This window comes from Neospora caninum, chromosome XI (genome assembly GCF_000208865.1).
Source record: "Neospora caninum Liverpool complete genome, chromosome XI".
Taxonomy (NCBI): domain Eukaryota; phylum Apicomplexa; class Conoidasida; order Eucoccidiorida; family Sarcocystidae; genus Neospora; species Neospora caninum.
In genome coordinates, this window is record NC_018397.1 from 2,504,363 (window position 1) to 2,524,958 (window position 20,596).

The 20,596-nt window shown below is 56.7% G+C and overlaps 2 protein-coding genes across 2 annotated transcripts; both read left to right on the forward strand.

Annotated features, from left to right (window-relative positions):
• Positions 1-3,043: 3,043 nt before the first annotated feature.
• NCLIV_056060 (hypothetical protein) lies at positions 3,044-5,238 on the forward strand (the record flags this gene model as incomplete). Its single annotated transcript, XM_003885161.1, has 2 exons — positions 3,044-4,624; positions 4,891-5,238. 2 exons carry the CDS (start codon positions 3,044-3,046, stop codon positions 5,236-5,238), a joined length of 1,929 nt encoding a protein of 642 aa, XP_003885210.1.
• Positions 5,239-11,018: 5,780 nt separating this feature from the next.
• NCLIV_056070 (conserved hypothetical protein) lies at positions 11,019-19,761 on the forward strand (the record flags this gene model as incomplete). The annotated part of the gene is made up of 8 exons (XM_003885162.1): positions 11,019-11,213; positions 11,548-11,608; positions 12,161-13,685; positions 14,315-14,697; positions 15,226-15,413; positions 15,722-15,838; positions 16,386-16,535; positions 16,960-19,761. The coding sequence occupies 8 exons, from the start codon at positions 11,019-11,021 to the stop codon at positions 19,759-19,761; spliced, it is 5,421 nt and encodes a 1,806-aa protein (XP_003885211.1).
• Between the last annotated feature and the right edge of the window lie 835 nt (positions 19,762-20,596).

The following is a 20,596-nucleotide window of genomic DNA, read 5'->3' on the forward strand; positions in this document are numbered from 1 at the left end:
ACAGTCACGGATGATGGACCGAGTTGACGACTCCTCAAATCCCAACGTGCCCCATCTCGCCCCCAGGCGCGTCTCTTGCCTTCGGGGACACGGACCTGTAAACTGCGTCTCGCGGTCGCAGCGCCGAGCCGACGGCAACAAGAAAGAACCGGAAAAGAGAAAAGAGGGAGGAATCGAAGACACTAGATGAGACACGTACCCCGAATGTCGGAAGCAAGAACGATGGCCACTCCGCCGGATTCCTAGTGATGCACACGAGACAAAGCGAGGCGTATGTACAGCTGGCGTGGCTCTGCAGCCTGAAACGACGGAGAGATACAGGCAGGTGGCGAAGGAAAGAAACGGCGTGGCAACAAAGACGCAGGAGTTTGGCGGCGCGCAGAAGGAGACAAGCGCGAGCGGGATATGGAGAAGCCAGAACGCACAGGCGGCTACCAGAGAGAAAAGACGAGATGTGAAGGCGGGCCGACGGCTGAAATTCATTCTTCTGCAGACGGTCTCCCAGAAGGCAGCGCAGATATCTAGAAAGCACCGGAAAGAAAGGGAATGAAGCGCATCCCGTGGGGAGGTTCGGCCATGGAGTAGCAGTCTTTCTTTCCGCGTGTTCGAGCTGCCATCGTCACCTCCTCTCGAAAGAGCAGTGGGGCGACGGCCGGGCTCCAGGTCTGCGCGGGCCAGCTGCGGAGCACAGAACGGAGAAGAGGAACCGCGAGGAGGGCAGGGGGAGCGATTTCTCCTCGAATTAGATAAGCAAGCGTCACGGAGTCGGAAACGGTGGAGTCCGCGTTCGAGTGTCTATGCACTGGCGGTCTAACGTGTGGCTTTGTCGCGAAGACGGGCATCCGCCCACGTCCTCCATCCGGTCAACTGGTTCTCTCAGAACAAGAGGCGAGGTCCAGCGCACGGGGCGGGGGTGAGACGGAGAGGAAAGGCAACGTGGCGGTTCATCCTTACCCTCTCGTGTTTGTTGGAGATGCGAGAAAACAGGAACGAATCCAAGTTGCGAAGTCGGAACTTTCTCGGCAGCCAGGGGTGGCATGCATATTACAGAAACGAAGTCCACGTCATCGGACGGAGTGAGAATCGAAGAAAGCCGACAGTGCTTGAATCCCAGAGCTGAAGCAACGCGTGCCTCGTCAGAAGGTCTTCACAGCATGGAGAATCCCAGGAGACTGGAGCCGCAAGTAGGGTATTAGGAGTCTGGAGCCGCACCGGGCATGAATTGAGACTGAACGTACGGTAAAATTCGACAGTTAGCTAGCTCCATCAATGGCCACGACCCGACTGACCATGCAATTTTGAGTCCAAATCGACTTTTAGCACAGCGACAGGCTCCTGCTTTCACCAGAGAGGCAAGGGCCCTCACAGGAGACACCGTCGTCGAGCCTGGCCCCCCTGATGCATGCTGCCTGTGAGGTCTTGCTAGAACTCCGGGCAACAGGCACAAGGGTGCACATGCGGATGGCACTGAGGCGACAGTCCAGCAAAGACACACAAAAAAGGTCAAAATACGAGCTTGGAATGCGCTTTGTGGCACTTTGCGTCCTTTCTTCGGCCTTCTCTTGGGCGCATCTCGATTCGGCAGAATGTGCGGTGTGCATGCGCACCTTCTCGGGAGGCCTTGACTATAAGCCGACAGAAATGCGCGTCAGTTACATGTCTGGACTGTGGGTGCCCCAAAAACGTCGTGGAAGAAGAAAATGAGGTTTTTGAGAAGAAAAGATGCTCTCTTGGCTCGTATTTCTTTCTCGTCCAACCGGGACCTTGGCGTTTGTCCGCACAGGTTTCTGATTTCTGCTCGTTTGACGCGCACGAAACACGTTTGTCGGAAGTCCCGTATCTTCCTGCACAACAAATCCTGAGGTCCGTTCAGGCCAATTCTCTTTGTGGGGGTTCTGTTGTGCAGGCCGGTTTACTGAGAGAAAGGGCACTTTCTTTGGAAGAAAAGGAGGCAGACGTGGAGAGGGCTGAGGTCGTCTTTCTTCTGGTTTTCCTGCCTTAGTTCTCCAGTCGCGTAGGAGCATCGGAAGCGGACGGGGAACGCGGCAGAGAGTCGCGAGCCTGGCTGTCGAGTTTTCTGCAGAACGATTCTGTCAAGATTTCCCCTTCGTTTTCCTCTGTGTCCATGCGAAGAGGGAGACATCAGATTGAGGCGCGGAGGGAGTTCCGGTGGAGAAGATTCCACGGGAATACCACGCGGAAAGAGACAGGCATGTGCTTCCACCTCACACTTGCAAACGTAGAGCAGGAGAGTCTCGTCCACACTGCCTTTCTCGTTTTGTATTCCGGGAAGCAGGCAACCTTCGCCTGACTGGAAGGAGGTGCGCGACGCCATATTTCTGGCTCTCTACCCGGCGTCTTTTTCACGTGGAGAACCAGTTCGTCGCCACTTCACTGGAACAACTCTTCTTCGTCTCCGGTCCAGATCTCTACCGCCCCGACCAGCCCGGTGCACTGGTTTTGTCTCCCATAGATCTCCCCTCCTCTGACTCAGTCCTTTTTTCTTGCTTTTTTTCCAGGGTCCCTCCGTCCCTTCCGTCCGTGATGAGTGCCGTGATGTACCACTAATACGAGGGCCTATTACGTTAACGACTGTATTTCCTGTAAGGTCGAGGTTCCCCCTCTGCTTATTTCAGCCAAGTCCAAAAAGGCGCTATCCAGGAGACCTTGCCACGTTCTCAATTCGTCGTTTCTCGGAGCAGGGAAGTCCGTTCTTCGCGGTGTGAGGGAAGAAAACGCCAGCTTTGGTTTGTGAACCGAGATAGCTCATGCTGTGCCAACGTATTCAGGAGTGTCTAGCCTGACGGAGGGAAACCCAAGGCGTCCCGTGTATTGTTTTCTTTCTCATTGGTCCGGGAGAGTCTGCTACGCCGACAGCGTGCCAGTGACGGAACTAGGTGGCACCAGGTCGTCAACGAAGACGCCGATGAAGACGTGAGTTGTTTTGTTTTCTTTACACGGGCCTGTCTGGCTGTCTTGTGGGTTTTTTCCCGTTCGGGTTGTTTTCCTCCAAAAGTGCGACACACTCCCTCCTAGCAGGAAAATGGGCGACCTCGATTTCGACGAGGTAGAGAAGCTCCTGGACAATCGGGACGCGGGCCGCGACAAGGAGGAAAGCATGTATCTAGAGAATGATGAGAAGGCTGTGAACAATGAACGCAGCGAGAGGTCAGCCCCCTCCAAAGCTACAATTGGTCCGCCGTCTCGACGGGGCGGGGCTCGAAGTGGCGGAGGCGACCGCGGCTCGCCTTCGCGGTCTCCAGGGGCAAACAGAATGAAAGGGAAGAGTGGAAGAGGGGACGATGGGCGGGGACCAAGAGGAGGCAACAGCACAAAGAAGGGTTCTGAGAGTTTGAGCAAGAGGGAAAAGGAAGGCGCCTACCACAGAGAGTGGCCCAGCGGGTCAGGGTACGGCAGCAGGAGGGACGATCACGATGACAGATGGAGAGGACGGCGCGGAGACGACAGGCATAAAGGGGGCCCGTCAAGATCGATGCGCAGCCGGAGTAGGGACAGAAGACGGGCGTCGAGAAGCCCGCACTACGGACGTGACGGTCGTGGGGGACCGGGAGGTAGGGGACCCAGCCCTGGTGCTCTTCGGGACGAAGCTGTATACATTAGGATGCGGCGGGAAAGAGATGAACAGCAGAAAAAACAGCGCGAGGACGAATTGAAGAAGCGGGAAGTTGAGGAGGCCCGACGCGATGACCTTACTGTACTCGTCCTGAATCTGTGCTTGAAAGCAGAAGAGAAACATATTTACGAATTCTTCTCCGCGAACGCGGGGAAGATTCGAGATATTCAGTTAATTCGGGATCAGCGCTCGGGCACCTCCAAAGGCGTCGCATATGTTGAGTTCTACACTCAAGAGAGTGTGATCAAAGCGATGGCTCTGAATGGTATTGCTTTCAAGGGACAGCCGCTTCGTGTTCAGGCGTCGATGGCGGAGAAGAATCGCGCCGCCCGTGCAGCGAAACAGCAACAGCAAGGAGGGGGAGCGGCTGAATCGGCAGTGGTGAGCATTCCAATGCGAGTGTATGTAGGCGGACTTGTGGACAGCCTTGCGAAGATACAAGAAGAAGATCTCCGAGTGCTCTTTGGACCATTTGGGCGCATCAACGAAGTCGAGATACCGAAGGACGCGAACACCGGGGGACTACGGGGATACGGTTTCGTAACCTACGCATCTGCTGCTGACGCTCATGAGGCCATGCAGCACATGAACAACTTCGAATTGCTCGGTCAACAACTCAGGGTTGGCTATGCTGCTGACGGTGTTCGAGGTACCGCCACCGAGGGGACGCTCCAGCAGGTGGCAGCGGCCGCAGCACTTCAGCAACAGCAGCAGCAGCAGCTGGTCCCGCCCCCCCAGGTCTCCCAAGAAGCTGTGCTTGCACAACAGCTTGCAGCCCAAGCAGCTGCTGCGAAGCAGGGTGCTCAGCCTCTCGGAGCCGCCGAGGAAAAGAAGGACGTCCAGGAGAAGGACGAGGATGATGGCGTTCTGGACGATGACGATGGAGACAAGGGCCTGATTCATGGGAGAGACCACAAGCAAGCGTTGATGCAAAAGCTCCTCAACCGAGATGCTAGCACGTCTGCCAGCTCTAACACTGGATCAACTCAGGTGAGATGTTGAAAGCCATGGTCTTCTTCATGACGGCTGGATGAGTTGGAGGTACGGTACAACAGTGACGGGCACTGCTGCCATTTCGAGTCTGAATGCATTGATATTAGTGTCATATCACCCCTTCTGATGGAGGATGTGATGCAAGTGCATTTGTCTGGTTAGTAGCAGGAAGCAGGCTTTTTGACAAGTCGAACCTGGCCGCGCCAGTATGTTGGTATCGTGGTAGTTTCTTTTGTTTTTGTTGCTGCTGCCGTCTTGTGCAGACTGGATTCCTCCGGGCGAGCAATGGGGCATTATTTGCGGACAACGCGACAGGCAGCTGTAACGTCGTTCTGCACAACATGTTCGCTCCCAAAGACGTTGATTTGAAGGAGGATCCACATTTTTTCCTAGACCTGGGAGACGATGTACGCGATGAGTGCAAGAAATTTGGCTCGGTAGAGAAGGTATGGATCGACGAGCGAAATGTCGACGGCAACGTTTGGATCCGGTTCGCCCATCCGGATCAAGCCCGGGCGGCGTTTGGCGCGCTCAATGGACGATACTTCGCTGGAAAGCCGATCAGCGCAGAATTCATCAGCGATGCAGTATGGTCAAGCACCTGCTCGTGACTACGGCGACCTGAGTCCCAGCATTGTCGCTTCCCTTGACAGGTGCACGTCGGGACTCGTCCGGGCTCCTTCGTTCTGCGTCCATTTGAGGCACTCGACATGCGACAAATCAGGATCTGTTTGCATATCTGCGTCGGCGGACTGTGAAGTCCGGGGGCATCTCTGTTGCTGAGGACGCCGGATCCTGGATGGACACAAGATATCGGGGAAGCGTTTACCTTTTTTCAAAACCTTGCCACCTTTAATTTCTCAGTCATGTTGGCTGCTCTCAGTGTCGTCTCATGAGTTGGTGAATTGGCGGGCATACAACTGAATTTGCCTAGTGTCTCTTATAGAAAGCTTTCCTTCCCGAGCTCATTTACGTGTGAGTGGCAGAAAATCATTGCAGTATCTTTCGATGCTTCGGCTGCCGTGCTTCATTAACCTGACTATTGAAAATATCACAAATGTGCGTCTAATTTTCTTGCTGACTGACAATCGGCGATTTGTGCTATCAAGAAATGTGCCCGACTGAGATACGATAACCTACCTCCACTTTTGGGCATGTCCGTGGAGTTCCACTGCGAGGGCGGGATTTCATTTCGTGCTGGGAGTGGCCGCTGTTCCGTAGCGCTGTAAGCACAGTAGACTAGTTCGCTTGCATGTCATTCGCCGAATCTAACCGTAGACAATAGGAGAAAATTGAGATAATGGGATCTTTACGTTTTTTGCCTTTAAGTGTGAATTGCAATCCCCGTTTTTTGCGGATCTGGACGAACGAGATACTGCTCGTTGTCGGGACACAGCGTTTGGCCGGACTGCTGCTGAACACCGCTGTGTTGCTTAGAGGTGACAGTGAACGGATAAACCAGATGCCCGGTGCTGATATTTCTACCCTAGCCTACTAACCAGATAGAGCAGGACCACGCAAGGTCCGCTGGCTTTGGCTTGCCTCTGCAGGGGATAAGCACTGTGTTACATTGCCGCGCTGTTCTCTCATGGCACTTGACTAAACATTTCGGCCGAAAGCGAAAATGTGTCAGTCTTTTAGGTAGATTTGTTTCCCCTGTCTGAATATAATCAGCTGCAAGAAACCAATGTCGTGATAGGAACGTAAAGATTATATGTGAGCAGGAATGTCTGTTGTGTCTGTACACTACGATGAAATGGGGTCCACCGGCAGAGCAAACGGAGGTGAAGGACACCTCGTTTGGCCTCGAATGGAGAGTCCAACCGCACCAATTCTAATGACCGCAGCCTCTCAGGCAAGTCGCGCATTGCTCCGGGAACTCACTGTTGAAGCGAAGGGACCGTTGATTGTCATTTCGGTTACTACGGAGTTCTATTCAGCAATATCAAGAACTACGCTATAGCGCCTTACATGTTCCTTATGTTCGACATGACTGGATCTCACGCCGCGCGGTATGATCCAACAGTGCTGAGAGTCCTTTCTCACGGGTCTGGCGCGGATGGCCAACGCCTGACACGGCCCTGTATCAGTGGATGCTCCGGACAAGGTTCGCTACTCATCAGGAGTTCTGTTCAACCGCTGTTAGATCACAACTCGGGTTGTGCGTCCAGGAGTCTGCACCGTGCAAGGCTGCGCATGCCACCCAGGATGGAGCGGGGATGACTGCAATGTGCGAGCGTGCCCTTCAGATTGTAACCAACACGGCATATGCATTGCCGGAGTATGTAAATGCCTCGATAATTTTGCTGGAGTTGACTGCGGGTAAAGACTGTCCTAAGCGTTTGCTGAAGCGTACAAAAATATGTTCTCGAAACACGGCGTCTTCAAGTGTGCTAGAGGTATAACAGGCGATCAAAACCCTGCGGAATTCGTGAAATACTCCCGAGATCAGACTGCTCCAGGCACGGCGATTGCCAGGGTGGTGAATGCATGTCAGTGAACACTGATATCATGGGTATCATTTAGTGGAAAACGTCGGGTGCAGATGTCGTCCGCCCTGGACAGGCCGTGACTGTTCCACTTGGCTTTGCGTCGACATGTGCTGTGGACACGGTGAGTTGGCATTTACCGTACATGTAGCCTCTTGCTTGTTAACAACTACTAACAGGGGATTGTGACTATGCGACTGGGAAATGCGCCTGCCACCCGCCTTACGGTGGTGATAATTGTGCTGAGACTCGCTGTCCAAGACTCTGCTCGGTATGCAAGCAGAGGCGCAAACAAATCTACATCGACACACACCGTCAAACAGGGCAAGGGTGAATGTCTCCCGTCGGGGACGTGCCGCTGTTTCCCCAGATATGTAGGAGCAGGCAAGCATCTCAACATGCCAATACGTGAGGCGAAGGAAGCCATTAACGATATTGAGCAGACTGCAGCCGAGAAGAGTGTCCTCACAATTGCAGGTAGAGCTGGTTGAAAGCGTAATATGAGAACGTTCTTCACATCCCGCTGTCTTCACTTTGCCAGCGGCCAGGGTACTTGCGAAGACAAAGTCTGCCACTGTTTCGAAGGTAGTTCGCAGCAAAGGTAGAACGAACTCATTCGCAGTGTTTGGATGCTGCACGATCAGGTTTTAGAGGCATCGACTGCTCTTTTAAAATACCAATCGCTGGAAAAGTGAACTCCGATGCGAGTAACTAGGACGCATGCGTGCTACAAGCCACCCGGGTAGTTCAGCATTGATGTGTAACAGGCGCAAATGGCCACGGAGACGGCATGTGTTCGAACCGTGGGTCTTGCCACCACGGCAAGGGTGTCTTTGGTGGTTCATCAGGTAGTAACTAATGCGTATTCTGAGTCAGGGATCTGCAGGTGCAAAGCAGGTGAAGACCACGCAAGTGGCTGCAACCAACTAAGTATCCAGCATGAGCCACTCAGGATTTGTCGGGCAGGAGTGTGACAGGCTGGATCCCATGTTGATCGTGAGCACTTGCCATTCAAGCAGCATTCTGTATCTGTAGCGGCTGGCATTTGAAAAACCAACATCCTTGCGCTTTAAGAACAACAGACAGGCAACCTAAACACAACGGCAATATAGATATTTACTAATACAGTTGATCATCGCACAACCGGTATCTAAAGTTGCCATATTCTAGCGGTCCTGGTGATATGTTGACCGACGGGGACAGCCCTGCCGAGGGGGCAGTCGATTCCTTCGAAACATGCACAACATGTGACTCTGTTTAATATTAAAAATAAAACTGAAGAACCGATGACACTGGAATTAGTGCGCACGTAGAAATGCCTTTAGCGTCTGAGGCAATCACTTCCATGTGTGTAAACCTTGACTGTATTTGGCGATTCATAGATTTTGTCGCGGTACCACCACATGCAATTCACCCACGTACACAGCAACAATTCGTTTGCACATGCTTGGTGGAGAAGGTTGTCTTACTAGCGTTATGAGTTGCCAGCCAGCCACAAGACCAGCTAGTTTTGGCGATTGGAGTTTTTGAGCTAGTACGTTGAATGCTTGCCGCGTGTTACTCATATTGTTCTCTGGACCGGTTCTACGTAGAAAGCTCCAAACGTTTTTTGTACTAGGGGTGTTTGCCCTAGTGAAGACGCCGGGGTGAGCCAAGTCGGGTCGAACGATTGCAGGGCGTCTTCCATTGTTGTATCTTCATTTGCGTCAAGACTGTGCAGCTCAGCTCACTACAGGAATGGTCGTAACAGTACCGAGGCTATGCTACAATGCATGCACTGTGAATCAAGCGACAGCAGACTGCAACTAGGGCAACAGTCGTAGTAAGTGGAAGCTGCTTGTCCGTGGCTTCCCACCTTCGCTGTTCCAAAGAAGAGCGATTGGTGCCATCTTGAGCGGTATGGATGGTAGAGCGCTACCGCTGTGCGTGGTAGCGTAGAGGAGAGCACAGAGTGCCCGTCGTTTTTTTGTGCCTTCTTGACTGAGTAAAGCTGGCTTTTTTAACAGCAGACAATCGACCGGACGCCTCTGTGCAAGGGGTTCCACTCACCGAGAGTGCGGCTGCTGATGGAGGCACACGTTTTTTATCATCAGGCATCTCTTCATTCGAAGGAATTTGCCCCGTCGACGTTATCCAGTATGCGAGATCGGTGCACAGAGGGTTTTTCCTGTACAGATTGTTTCCACTTGCAGAAAAGGAACAAGTATCACCGATTTGCGTGTGCAGGGTTGGCAACCTTGCGCTAGTTTAGACGTTCGTCCGCTCCCCGGAGGAACTCGGCACCAACTCGGTGGTCTTTCTTCCGGGAGGAGAAAAAGCCATGGAGGAGGGTCACCTGTTTTTTTTCTGGGAGTAAGCCGCTGTACATCCTGTAGCCCCCAGCTCTATTGAGGCACCCCAGTAGTGCGCCTATTTCTTCCACGGCCCGTGGGCCTTTCAGCGGTGCATCACTTTTTGGCAGTTGCCACGAGTCTGGCTGCCTCTCGCTGTTCACCACATAAACCACCCCCATCGAAATAGTGGCACAGCCTGACTTGCGCGTCTTCCGTAGACTGTCCGCATATGATTCCACGTATGCCTTCTCTCGCTTATCATCGTTTCCACTTATTTGCTTCCAAGGAATTAAGTAGTCGACTGAGGATGAAAACGGCGATACAACGGAGGGATTTGTTCCCTCAGCCTGTTACCGGTTGCTCGGTGTAGCTACAGGTGTGCCAGCGACCTGCAGTCTGTGCATGCAAGCAGTAAGGCCTCTGCGTCCCTAGCGCGATCTCGGACGGTCGCACAAACGAGAGAGATCGCACGTGACACGAGACCCCCTGTAACGATTTTAAGAGGCGAGCGGAGAGGATAGCAGTTAGGAACGCAGTTGGGAATTCAGAAGGCAGTATACCAGTCCGCATGCATCCCAACAATTGTACCACTCTTTAAATGCATCGATAAAAACAGGAAACACGAAGTTGGAAAACCGCACGGGTCCGGTAACTCTCGTGTGGACGCCCGGCAATTCCGGGCGTCCGTCGAGTCTTCTCCGCCACCTTGATCTTTACAGCAGGGGAGAACCGTCAATTGCTCTTCCTTTGTAGTTTCCGGGATTTTTTCAAGCGGCTACGCGATTTCCCACGAAAACAACACGTCTTCTCCTCCTTGGCAGGACACATCGCAATTTGCTTCTTTTCTTTCTTTACCGTTGAGGAGGGGGAAACGGGAGACACGCCGTTTTCCGTCTTCCCCCTCCGCCAAGCACGACACAACGCGTCGTTCGTCGAGGAGACAAGCGCTGTGTAGGAATGCATCTGTCCCAGTCTACATCTGCTGACCGGCACGCGGGGGACTCCATTGTTTTCTTTCGAGGGTGAGCCGCCCCTGCATCCTTGTTTCCACGTGCGTTCTCTGTGGATCTGGCTGCCCCAAGTGGACTGCCTCTCGTTGCGTGGCCACAGGTGTGACGTCTCTCGAAATCAGTCCTGTCGACAGCATTTTCTCTCGGAGAACGAGGGGTTTTTGCGTGCTGGAGGAGCGCACATTCAGAGTCCCCAGCAGCACTTTTGTCTCTGGGCCACCACGGCAACCGCAGAAATCCGATCATCCCTCAGTGCTTTCCTTCTTTTGTGTAAGGGACAGAGGCACCGTCGGGGAGGCTGTTCTGGGGGGTTTTCTGTCGTTAGAAACGTCGCTGCCTCGTGGTTTTTAGCCGCGGTGGTCATCATCTGGATTCGAGCGCAAAACTATCAGGCGTTAGCGCGTGGTTTTTAAAGCCGTGTTCTCCAAGATTGCTTCCAGGGACTGACGATGGCCTCATCATTGTCTTCAAGCTCTCCCGTTTGCAGATCTCCCTCCAGCGGCGCGGCGGATCATCGCACCCGGCCCGGTGTTTCCCATCCTGAAGCCCGCGAAAAGGCATGCATGGGAAAGGCAGCCGCGGAACCCCATCCTCTCTCATCAACCGACAAGACAAGGAGCACTTCTCTGGATGGTTCAACGGAGATTTCGGATTCTTCCTCCCTTGCGTCCTCCGGCGTCGGACCTTCATGCGTGTCTTTGGAGCATGGCCTCCACTCGTGTCCCTATCTCCCGTGGGCCCCACTTGCACTGAGGTACGAAGGGAAATTTGCAGAGGCGTGCTTTGCCGTTTCTGGACCACACCGAACCCCGGAAAGTCTACGCAGCTATCTAGGCAATGACGAACTTTTGTCGCCGACGTCAACGACAGCTGGTGGTTTCTCGTCGTGTCCGTGCTCGCCCACTGTAGGGACACGGATATGCAGCCCACGCGGACACAGTGTCTATACACCCCACGCAAGGCTGCTTCCAGGGACACCTACTTTTGTTCTGCCTCTGGAGACTCCAGATCGAAGCAAGGGGGAGTCTCAAGCCGACTCCACATCTAACTCTTCCTTGTCCTTGCCCATGTGCGTCTGTACAAATCAGAGAAAAAATCGAGGAGAGGCTATTCTCGCTGCTGACCCCTCGCGGCTAATGGCTGCGAGAGGTCAGGTATCGGCGACAGCCGATCGGAAATCCGAAAGCTCGGAAGGCTGTAGAAAGGAAGCACGGGAGAACCCTCGTGAGGGAAATGAAGGCATCAAGAGAACTCACCGAAGCGATCAGTCGGCGCCTCAGGAAGCTGCGATCAAGCGACAAGATAGAGGAGAATTCCAAGAAGACGAAGCTATCGCGCCTAGGGAGCAAAATGTGGAAACTTCTTCTGCAGTGGCGGTTCGTCCATTGCCCTCAGTGGATATCAGCCGTTCATCACCGGTAGATTCTGCACTAGTCAGGAGCCCCCTCGCTCCCGTACCACGGGACGCCCCAAAACCTTTGAAGGATCTCGAGAGTGGAGAGGAAGTTCGAAGAGGGGATGGACAGAAGGCAGGAATACCAGAGGATGCCTGCAAGGCATTCCTGGAACGTCCACGCGGTCGCCCAGCGGGCCAGGATCTGCCCCCGCGGCTACATCTGTCGTCAACAACTTGTGGTCCCGACAAGGGAACCAAGAGACGGACCATCAGTGTGGATGTCACGTGTTTTTCTTCCTTGTCAGAGGAACAGATGGCGATGCGCGGGCCGTCTCCTGGTGATTTTGAAGGCGGAAGTTTCTCGGATACGTGCAAGTCGTTCTCCGCTCTCGAAGATGTGTCTCCTTCTCACGCCAAGGCGGAGGCTGTCCCAGAGAAAGCCTTCCTAGTGTGTTGTCCCGTCCCCGATGCCGCAGGAGGTGGCGTGTCCTTTCTCACGCCTCGCCCCGGCCTGGCGGGGGACTCGCCCTCGACTACGGAAAGTGCAGGCTCGGTCTGGTCGCCTTCGACGCCGCCGACGATGGATTCGGAGTCGCCGGTGTACGGACCCCCCCACTCGCTCTTGCCGGGAGACTCTCACCAAATGCTTCCTCCCACGGATGCAGCAGAAACGCTCCCGCCAGCCTACGCTCCCCGCGAGTCCGGGGAGATATTTTTCCTCTCGCCTTCCTGCGGCCAGCGCGAATGCACGCCTGCCGACGCGGCCACGGAGGAAGCCGCGGAGGATCAGACGCCAGCGGCGGCCCGCCGGCGCCGGTGGGCGTCCTTCGATGTGCAGGATTCAGACACGGATCTGTTCGAACCGGACGACTCGGACCAAGACGAAGACTTTGATCTCGCCTCGAGCGCACGCGGCGAAGGAAGCCTCAGTCCCTTCGGCGCTCGGCACGGTGCGCGCGCGTGTGCGCGCTTTGCGTCTCGGAGAGCACCGAAGCGACCGGGCGAAGAACACAGTCTCGCGGTAACACGAGGGCGGGGAGCGACTCCTGAGGGCCGATCGAGTGGGACAGGGGCGGTCGAGAAGGGGAAAAACGCGTCCGGATCAGACAGAAGAGGCCGTGTGCGGGGCGGGCTCGAAGGCTACAAGGAGCAGTCGGGCATGGAGGCCTGCCAATCTTCCAGTCAGAGAGGAGGAAGTTCACGCCAGTCAGACGCCGCCCCGTGCTCTGCTTTCGCCAATCACAATCGCTTCGCTGCACTCAGCAACGGCGACGCCTCCGGTCGGGGCGAGCCCCCGCGACCCGCGAAAGGCGGCGTGCATGCGGCCGAGGAGCATCGGCCCAGATCGCAGGGAGGACCTCGGGGCCGAGGACGCCATCCAGGCAAAGGCAGCGAGGCGGGGCCGGACTCTGCGCGGGCAACTTCCCGGTCTGCTTCCGTGGCGAACAAGGGCTGGGATGTGCGCGACACGCCTTTCAGCGGGCCAGGGGGCTCCGCTGGAAAAGCCAGCAGAGGCGAGAGTGCCGAGCGCGCGGAGCGCGCGCTGGGGACGCCTGTAGGCGCAGAAGGATTTGAGCTCTTCAGAAACTCCCTGACGCTCCAGCTGCTCCAGGGCCGCGATCAGGGGTTCCGCTTCGTTGGCGAGAGTGGCGAGCATCTCGACCGCGCCGAGAGAAAACAGAACGGCGACTCAGATGAAGGCTGGGTCATCGCAGGCCGAAAAAGAAAACCCGTGGCAGAGACCGGCAGTCGACGATCGGCAGGACGTGACGCGGAGGGAAAGGGAAAAGGGAAGCGCGACGAACGGCCGGCTGTGGAATGGATCGCCTGGTGAGAAAGGAATCCGTGAAAACCCAGAAATGGACCAGTTATCGGTGACCGTTCGTTGGTGGACGTTGGGAGGCCCTCAGTGCGTGCCGTCGGTGTGTCGAACGCGTCCGAGTGCTCTGCGTGGAGCGCTGATTGGAAGGGCGGGGTTCAGGGGCGTATTTGCGTGCATTTTTGCTTGAATGCAGTGGCGCAAGCATTTGGATGCAGTTCACCACAGCTGCGAGTTGGCTGCCTCAGAGATAAAACCGGCCGATACGTTGCGGTTCACACTCTCGGTTGCCCCGTCACCTTGCTTCTCGGGAACCGAAAAAAGCCGCGCTGACCCGGGAGGGAAGTGCTGCAGAGGTCGCCGCGCCTCGAAGTCGGCTTTTTGTTCGAAATAAGACGGCTTGAGCAAAAGCCGTGGATGGCGAGATCCCAAATACCGTTCTCTAGAGGAATATTTTTGCAAATACACATGTATGCTTCCGCATTACAGCGCCATGGTTGGGCATGTCGACGTAGCGGTTCTTCCGCGAAGAGCTTTTCCCTGTTTTGATGGAGCCAGTGGTGGGTATCGAAGTATGACTGTGTCGCACTTGATCATGCACGACTTTGTGACGGTTGAGTGTTTTGTGTTCTCCGCTCAGGCTCGATCCGTGCTCCAGTGCGGCGAACACGACGAATGTCGACTCGGCGCATGCTGCTCAAAAATCGACAGATGCTGCGCGATGCGGGCCAGGCCTCGAGGCTGCGAGTGCTGCTGAGACGTCTGCAGGGGAAGGACTGGAGAAAGGCGCCTGCTCGAATGAACAGCGCGAAGAGAGCAATGCGCAAGACCGTGACCGAATTTCAGAGACGGCAGACGGACACGGGGAACCTGCCAGCCACGGCGGCAGTCGAAGAGAAGCAAAGGAAGAAAAAGGAAAGGCGTCAGGCAGCGGCTCTGGGAAAAAGTTGGAGGGAGGTGGGGGAGCGGTGTCGTGGAGCAAGCAACTTCAAGAGGAGTATGAACAAGGCCTCGAGAGAGTGGGTAAGTGAAAAGCCCGGTGTAAGCGACGCGGTGAAGGCCCTTTCTGAATGATCTAGCCAGTGACAGTCGTTAAGATCCATCCTCTCCATCATGTGCGGCGAGAGAGAAGCCATGGTATTCGGCTATGGGTCTTTGGAGATGCACAGATACCGAGAGCGCTACCTAGTTGGTCCGGCGGCCAGAGAAAGCAGACTTTTTTGAATGCCGTAGGTGGAGACGCCAAAGCGTCATCGACTGACATGTAGACAAGCAGTTAAGTCGCGCGCCTCATGGAGAGGCAGGGACGTTTTTGCGCGGCGGGTATCCACAGCTGACGACATCGCCCTCGGCTCTCCGGTATTTCCCAGGTTGATCCGTTTGGCCTTGTGGGGAGTGTTGGCCTTCTTAGTGTTTTGTGGAAGCTAAAGGGACTGTTCCCCGTTTCTCTGTCCTGCGCGGGGTGTACGGACAGAGAAAAGTGGGGAGACAAAGGAGAGACCGGGGCCGGAGTGTGCGCCATCGCCTGGGCTTTCCTTGTTCCTTCGACAGGTAAAATGTCCTCGTGGACGGCGGTGTCTCCGTTCCTCGCTTGGTGGCTGCCTGCGAGTGCAAGCCGAGGCAACCTCCACAATTTGTGCTTCTTCAAGAACCCAGTAAAGCCTCTTTGGGAGCATCCGGACAACATCAAAGGCGGCCATTTCGCTCTTCGACGGTTCGCGACCAAGGCAACTGTGCAGGTACGGCTTCATTGAAAAGGTGAAGAGAAGCCAGGGAGCGGCAAAAAAGCGACAGGCGCTCGCCGACAGAGAGCGGCAGGCGAGTTAGGCGTTTCGCAGTGGACAGCCCCGCGAGAGTGCGTGCAGAAATCTTTTGTGGGGACTACGAGCAGTGTGTATTCCTCGACGGAGACTTGGCGTAGACAGCGGCGCAGAGGCGTCGCCCCCGATTGAGCGAGCTGTGCTTTTGCGACGAAACGACGGTCGTTGCTGGCTCTCCGAGAGACTGCGGCTAAGGCCTTCGGTTTTGTTTCTGCCTCGGGTCGCAGGATATGTTCCTCCTCCTCGCCAGCACAGTTTTGAAGGACGAGCATCTAGGCGCGGTGCGGCACTGCAACGGCATCGTCTTGTGTATTCGGCAACACTGGCGGAAGCACAAAATCGAGGTGAGATGCACGCCCACGTGAAACTGGCGGCGCTGTGTCCCCCTTCCTGGGATCTGCGCATTCTCGAGGCACAAGAATGTGCTGGCGCCGCATCTGATCTCGATACCGGCAGGGGCCAAGCGTGGATTTGGCAGGTTGTGGGGTCTCGTCCCTTGGCACGTGTTCGTGATCTCTCTGCAGATCGAAACTGTGTTCTGGCGGTTTCGGTCATCCATCCGAAGCGCCGGCACGTTTACTTCTTCGTTCTTGCCTGGATCCGCCCTAATGAAATCAACTGAGGTTGCGGCTCGGGGGCGACGCAGCGGTTGCGTCGCCTCGACTTCTTTGAGTCCTCGCCTTCTCGCCGCATGGGATTTGAGAAACCGTCTCTCTTCAATGCATTGGCAAGCGTCACATGCCACGAGTCAGACTGGGAAACTCGTGAACGGTCTCGGGAGGGAATCGGCATTTGGCGATCTCCGGCGGCTTCAATCGTTCCCCTCAAATGTCGACACGCGTGCCGCGCGACATATTCACCTTCCGCGCGCTGTGCTTTCGTTGATTTCAGTTTTGGACGGCATCGCTCGAGAATGGAGTTCTCAGTCAGCAAGAGAGTCTGCTTCGCCGCCTTCTCAGTCAGTTACCAGGCAACGCAGGCCACGGCATCGAGATCGAGTTCATCTCGCACCGCGAGGTTGTTCAGAGGAATCAAATGAAGGTACGTCTACGTGTTTTACGGTCTGTCACGACACAGGCCTGGTTTCTGATTTCCATGAACGGAGGTACATACGAGATGAGCCTCGCTCCCATGCTCGGCAGTACGTTTTTACATCAAAGCGCGTCTCCATTGTACAGTTTGAACGTAATGCAGCTTAATTTTCCGTGCTCCTTGGCACTCCGAAGCTCAGGGAGACCGACGACGAGGTCTCGTGTTGGGCTGTCTTTAAAGTTGTCGCACCTCGTCACGTTCGTGTAGGCCGCCTCAGCCAAAAAACCCGACGCGTCTGCAGTTCCGTTTCTGGCGGTTTCCTCAACCCTCGAATTCGACACCAAAGTGGCAGCGACGCTTTCGCGTTGGTGCGCGTCGAGAGACCGCATGCAAGTGCTTTGTGCGTGTGCTGTCCCCCCGTTTCCTCTTCCAGTTGCTGCGAGCCCGCGGGAAGCTCTCCAAGACGGCAGGCGGGACTGGAAAACCGGTTCCTGCCGGCGCCTCCCACGCAGCGTCTTGGAGCGGCGTTTGCGCGCAGAAGCCGCTGCTTCCCCGCTCTTCCGTTCCAGGGTCCGCGGAGATTCCTGCGCCGCCGCTCTTGCCTGAGGGGCCGTATGCACCAGGCGCAAAGAAGAAGAGCTACGAGAAGCGCGGCAGCGGAAAGAAACACGGCGCAGGATGGGAGCAAGGCGCTGGAGACTGTGGGGGAGGCTGTCAGAACGCTGAACGCGAGTCTGCGCTCCCGCTGCTTGGAGCGAAGAAGAGTGCGTGGGACGCCTCGAGTGCGCTAGATGGCGAGAGGAGGAGTTGCACGTCGCCCCGCCACGGTGACGGCTCTGGACGCGAGCGGCGAGGGGAGCATTTGAGTCCCCGCTCGCGCCACGTGTCAAGAAAGAAGGACAGCAAAGAGGCAGGCAGCCAGACGGAGAAAAAGAGACACGGCGCCTTCGGCGAGGGCGACGAAAAAGTGTCTCTCCCCGCGCCTGCGTCTCGGTCCGCGAGCGCCGCGGGAAATCGCGGCTGTCCACTGCTGCCGGACGACGGCGGTTTGTGTGATTCAGAGAATCCAGACAGCTGTCCCCACGGGCAGGGTCCTTCGCCGGCGCTGGGCGATCACACAGGCCGAGGAGACGCCCCGGGGGAGTCTGCAGCGCCCGCGTGGAGTGGGGACAGGCGCGTGCCGGGCGGGGCCCGGGGCCGTGGCTCGAACCCCAAGAGTGGCGACTTGCCGGCTCTGATGCAGTCGCCGCCGCCTCTGCTGCCGAGCGACTCTCTCGCGTTTCCAGGACGCCTGCCTGTGTGGCAAGCGAGCGTTGGTTCTCCAGGTGCTCTTCCTCACGCGGGCAAACCCTGGGAAGAAGATCTGTCGCTGCTGTACAGCGCGGATTTCCACGAGGAGGGTGAGGAAGCGCGGCGCGGGAGCGGTGCCGGCCTGACTCAATTTGGAGGTTCTGGGCAAGGTGAAGCGCTGTGCCCGCGCCATCCGCTTTCTCAATGTGGCCAGCCTGCGCCGGGGCGGCTGTCGACGTCTCCAGGTTCGACGACGTCCAGGACTCCGCCGGGGAACCCGTCGAGCACTTCGCCGTTGCTGCGGCCGAGTGTCGGGTACCCCCGTCAGGGGCCGCAGCCCCTTGGTCGCCGGGGAGTCGGCGCCTTCTCTCTGGGCTCGAGCTGGCCACGTGGCGCTCCTCAGTCTGGTTCGTACGCCGGCAAAGGCAGCGACGCCTGCGCGTCAGGAACTTCTCAGTCTGCAGGGTGTGCACCGTCGACCGCGTCCCGGTGTGGAGGCGACAGCGCGTTGCGAGCGGCTCTGTCTCGGCATGTGGACGACGCTCCGACGTCCGTTCCGTCACACCTTTCGCGAGAAGACGCCCGGAGCGTCACCGGACCTAAATCGGGCAAGACGCGCGTCGGGCAGCAGCCGGGGCAAAACGGACTGGGGCTGCGGAGAGGCGACGACGACCTCGGCGTTTTTCCTCGGGGGTCAGGGCGCGGCGCGTCCCGCGGGCCTTGGCGGACGTACTGCGCGAATGACGAAGAACAGCGCAGACGCCTCGCGACAAAGATGGTAGCGCGCATCGACGTGAAATCCATTCCAGACTACTTCAGCATGCAGCTGGCTGCCAATCTGGGCGGCGCATCCATCGGCAGTGCCGCAGCCCTCCATGGAGGCGTCGGAGGCTCAGGGATCTCCGCTGCCGGCCTCACGACCGCGCCGTCCCCGCTGGGGAGCAGCTTTCTCGCTCTCCACGCTAGCGGGAGCGTCTCGACTTCGTCAACGCACGGCAGCGAGGCGGGGAACGACGCTTCGAGCGCGACGGGAGCGAGTGAGGCCGCGGGGCGGGCGCCGCTGTCGGAGGCAAGGTTCGGAACTGTGAGCGCGGCGCATCCGTTTCCGCTTTTCCCAGGGGTCGGACTCCCAGGTGGAGTCCTTCCCGACGGCTTCTCTCCCCAGCTCCTCGCTTCGCCATCCGTAGGCAGAGCTGTGGCGGCCGTTCTGCAAGTGCAGCAACTGCCATTCTCTCCCGTCATGCAGTCCGTCCAGCAACAACTCGGTTTGATTCCGCCGAAGCCAGGTGCGCCGCAGGCTGTGGGACAGGCTGCCGGCGGGGTCCAGGGTGGATTGGAGACCGGTGGCGCGCCTCTGCCCGACAGCTCGAGCTCGCGACGCTCCGCGTATGAGGACTCTCTCCAGGACTTGTGTCTCCCTCCTTTACTGGGGAACTCTGCGTCACGGCAGACGTCTCCGCTGTCGTCTCCCTCTGCGGTCTCTTCCCAAGATCTCCCGCACGTGGGTTCGACGACGGACCCGTTCAGACAGGAGGAAGTCGCTCAGTCGGCTCCAGAGAAAGGTCCGTTCTCAAAAAGGCCGTTCGCGTTCAATCCCCTGGCCGCCGTCTTCCGGCCTTCCTGGGTGTCCGAGCGGTCCAGCAGTCAACGCCCCGGGGCGCCACAGGAGGGTGGCGTCGCCACTGCGTGCGCTGATCCAAGAGACGAGAGCCTTGCGGAAGGGACCACGGGGGCATCTGTCGACGAAGAGAAAGGCCAAGTAAGACGCTGCCGAGAAAGGTCTACGCCCAGCGAAGAGCCGAAAGACTACGTGGCTGGCAAGCACACAATCGCATCCGTCTGCCATGCTTTGCCAGCAGCTGCTCAGGCTGTAGCGCCCGCCGTGTCTGCAGACAAGAGCGGACGAAACGAAGCCATGGAGAGGCCAGAAGACAGGAGAGAGTGAACCTGCCAGGTATTTTTCAAATCACAGCAATGCAAAGACTGCTCCAGAGATTTTCTTTTGTCAAGCGAGAGGACGGTCGGGTGTAGGTCGACGGAGGAAGGCTCCCTTCTTCCATTCACAGAGGCGGGGACAGGCCAGCTTGATGGAGGCAGTTCAGGGCAGGAAAGGCTCTTCCTCCGCGTTGTCTTTGCAGAGATTTTTGGGGCCTAAACCGTGCACGGCTCTAAAAGCCGGTATCTGTTCTGAAAGGCTTTCAAGGATATACGCGCGTCCCGCGCTGTATTCTTTCTCGCGAGCGTGCCGTGTGGAACTCGGGAAAGGAAACAGCTGGTGTACCGCGCTGCCCTTTGCAAGTCCGTGTGTCTGTTGCACGAAAATATGTGAGATACTTTCAAGCTGTGCCAAAGGAGCCCGTGCTTTGAGAGACAGGCATTTCACTGCCTGTTGAATTCTCGCCTATATGTACATTGTTCTCGCAGCAAAGCAGAGCTGCCAACGTAGCTCTCCTGTGTAGTGTCGCTGCGAGCAAGTGACGAGATCGTATCTCGTTTTAGAGTCCTCTGCGAGAGACTGAGTGAAACGGATGTGTGTGCGCAGCCCGCACCGAAAAGCGTCTCGGCGCCAGATCGAATGTGTTGATATGCAAACCCGTCTTCTCGCTGCTGTGCTTTTGTGTGTCCGTGTGTCAGTTTTTTTGTCTCGCGGGATTGTGTGGGCTGCTCCTCTCTCGGCATTTCCTTCGCTGTTGGGTCCAGAAAACGTATCTCCAGTTCAGTGGCGTCGCTCCACCGAACAAGCCAGGAAGAAGCCGCCTCTGTGTCTGGAACGACAGAAC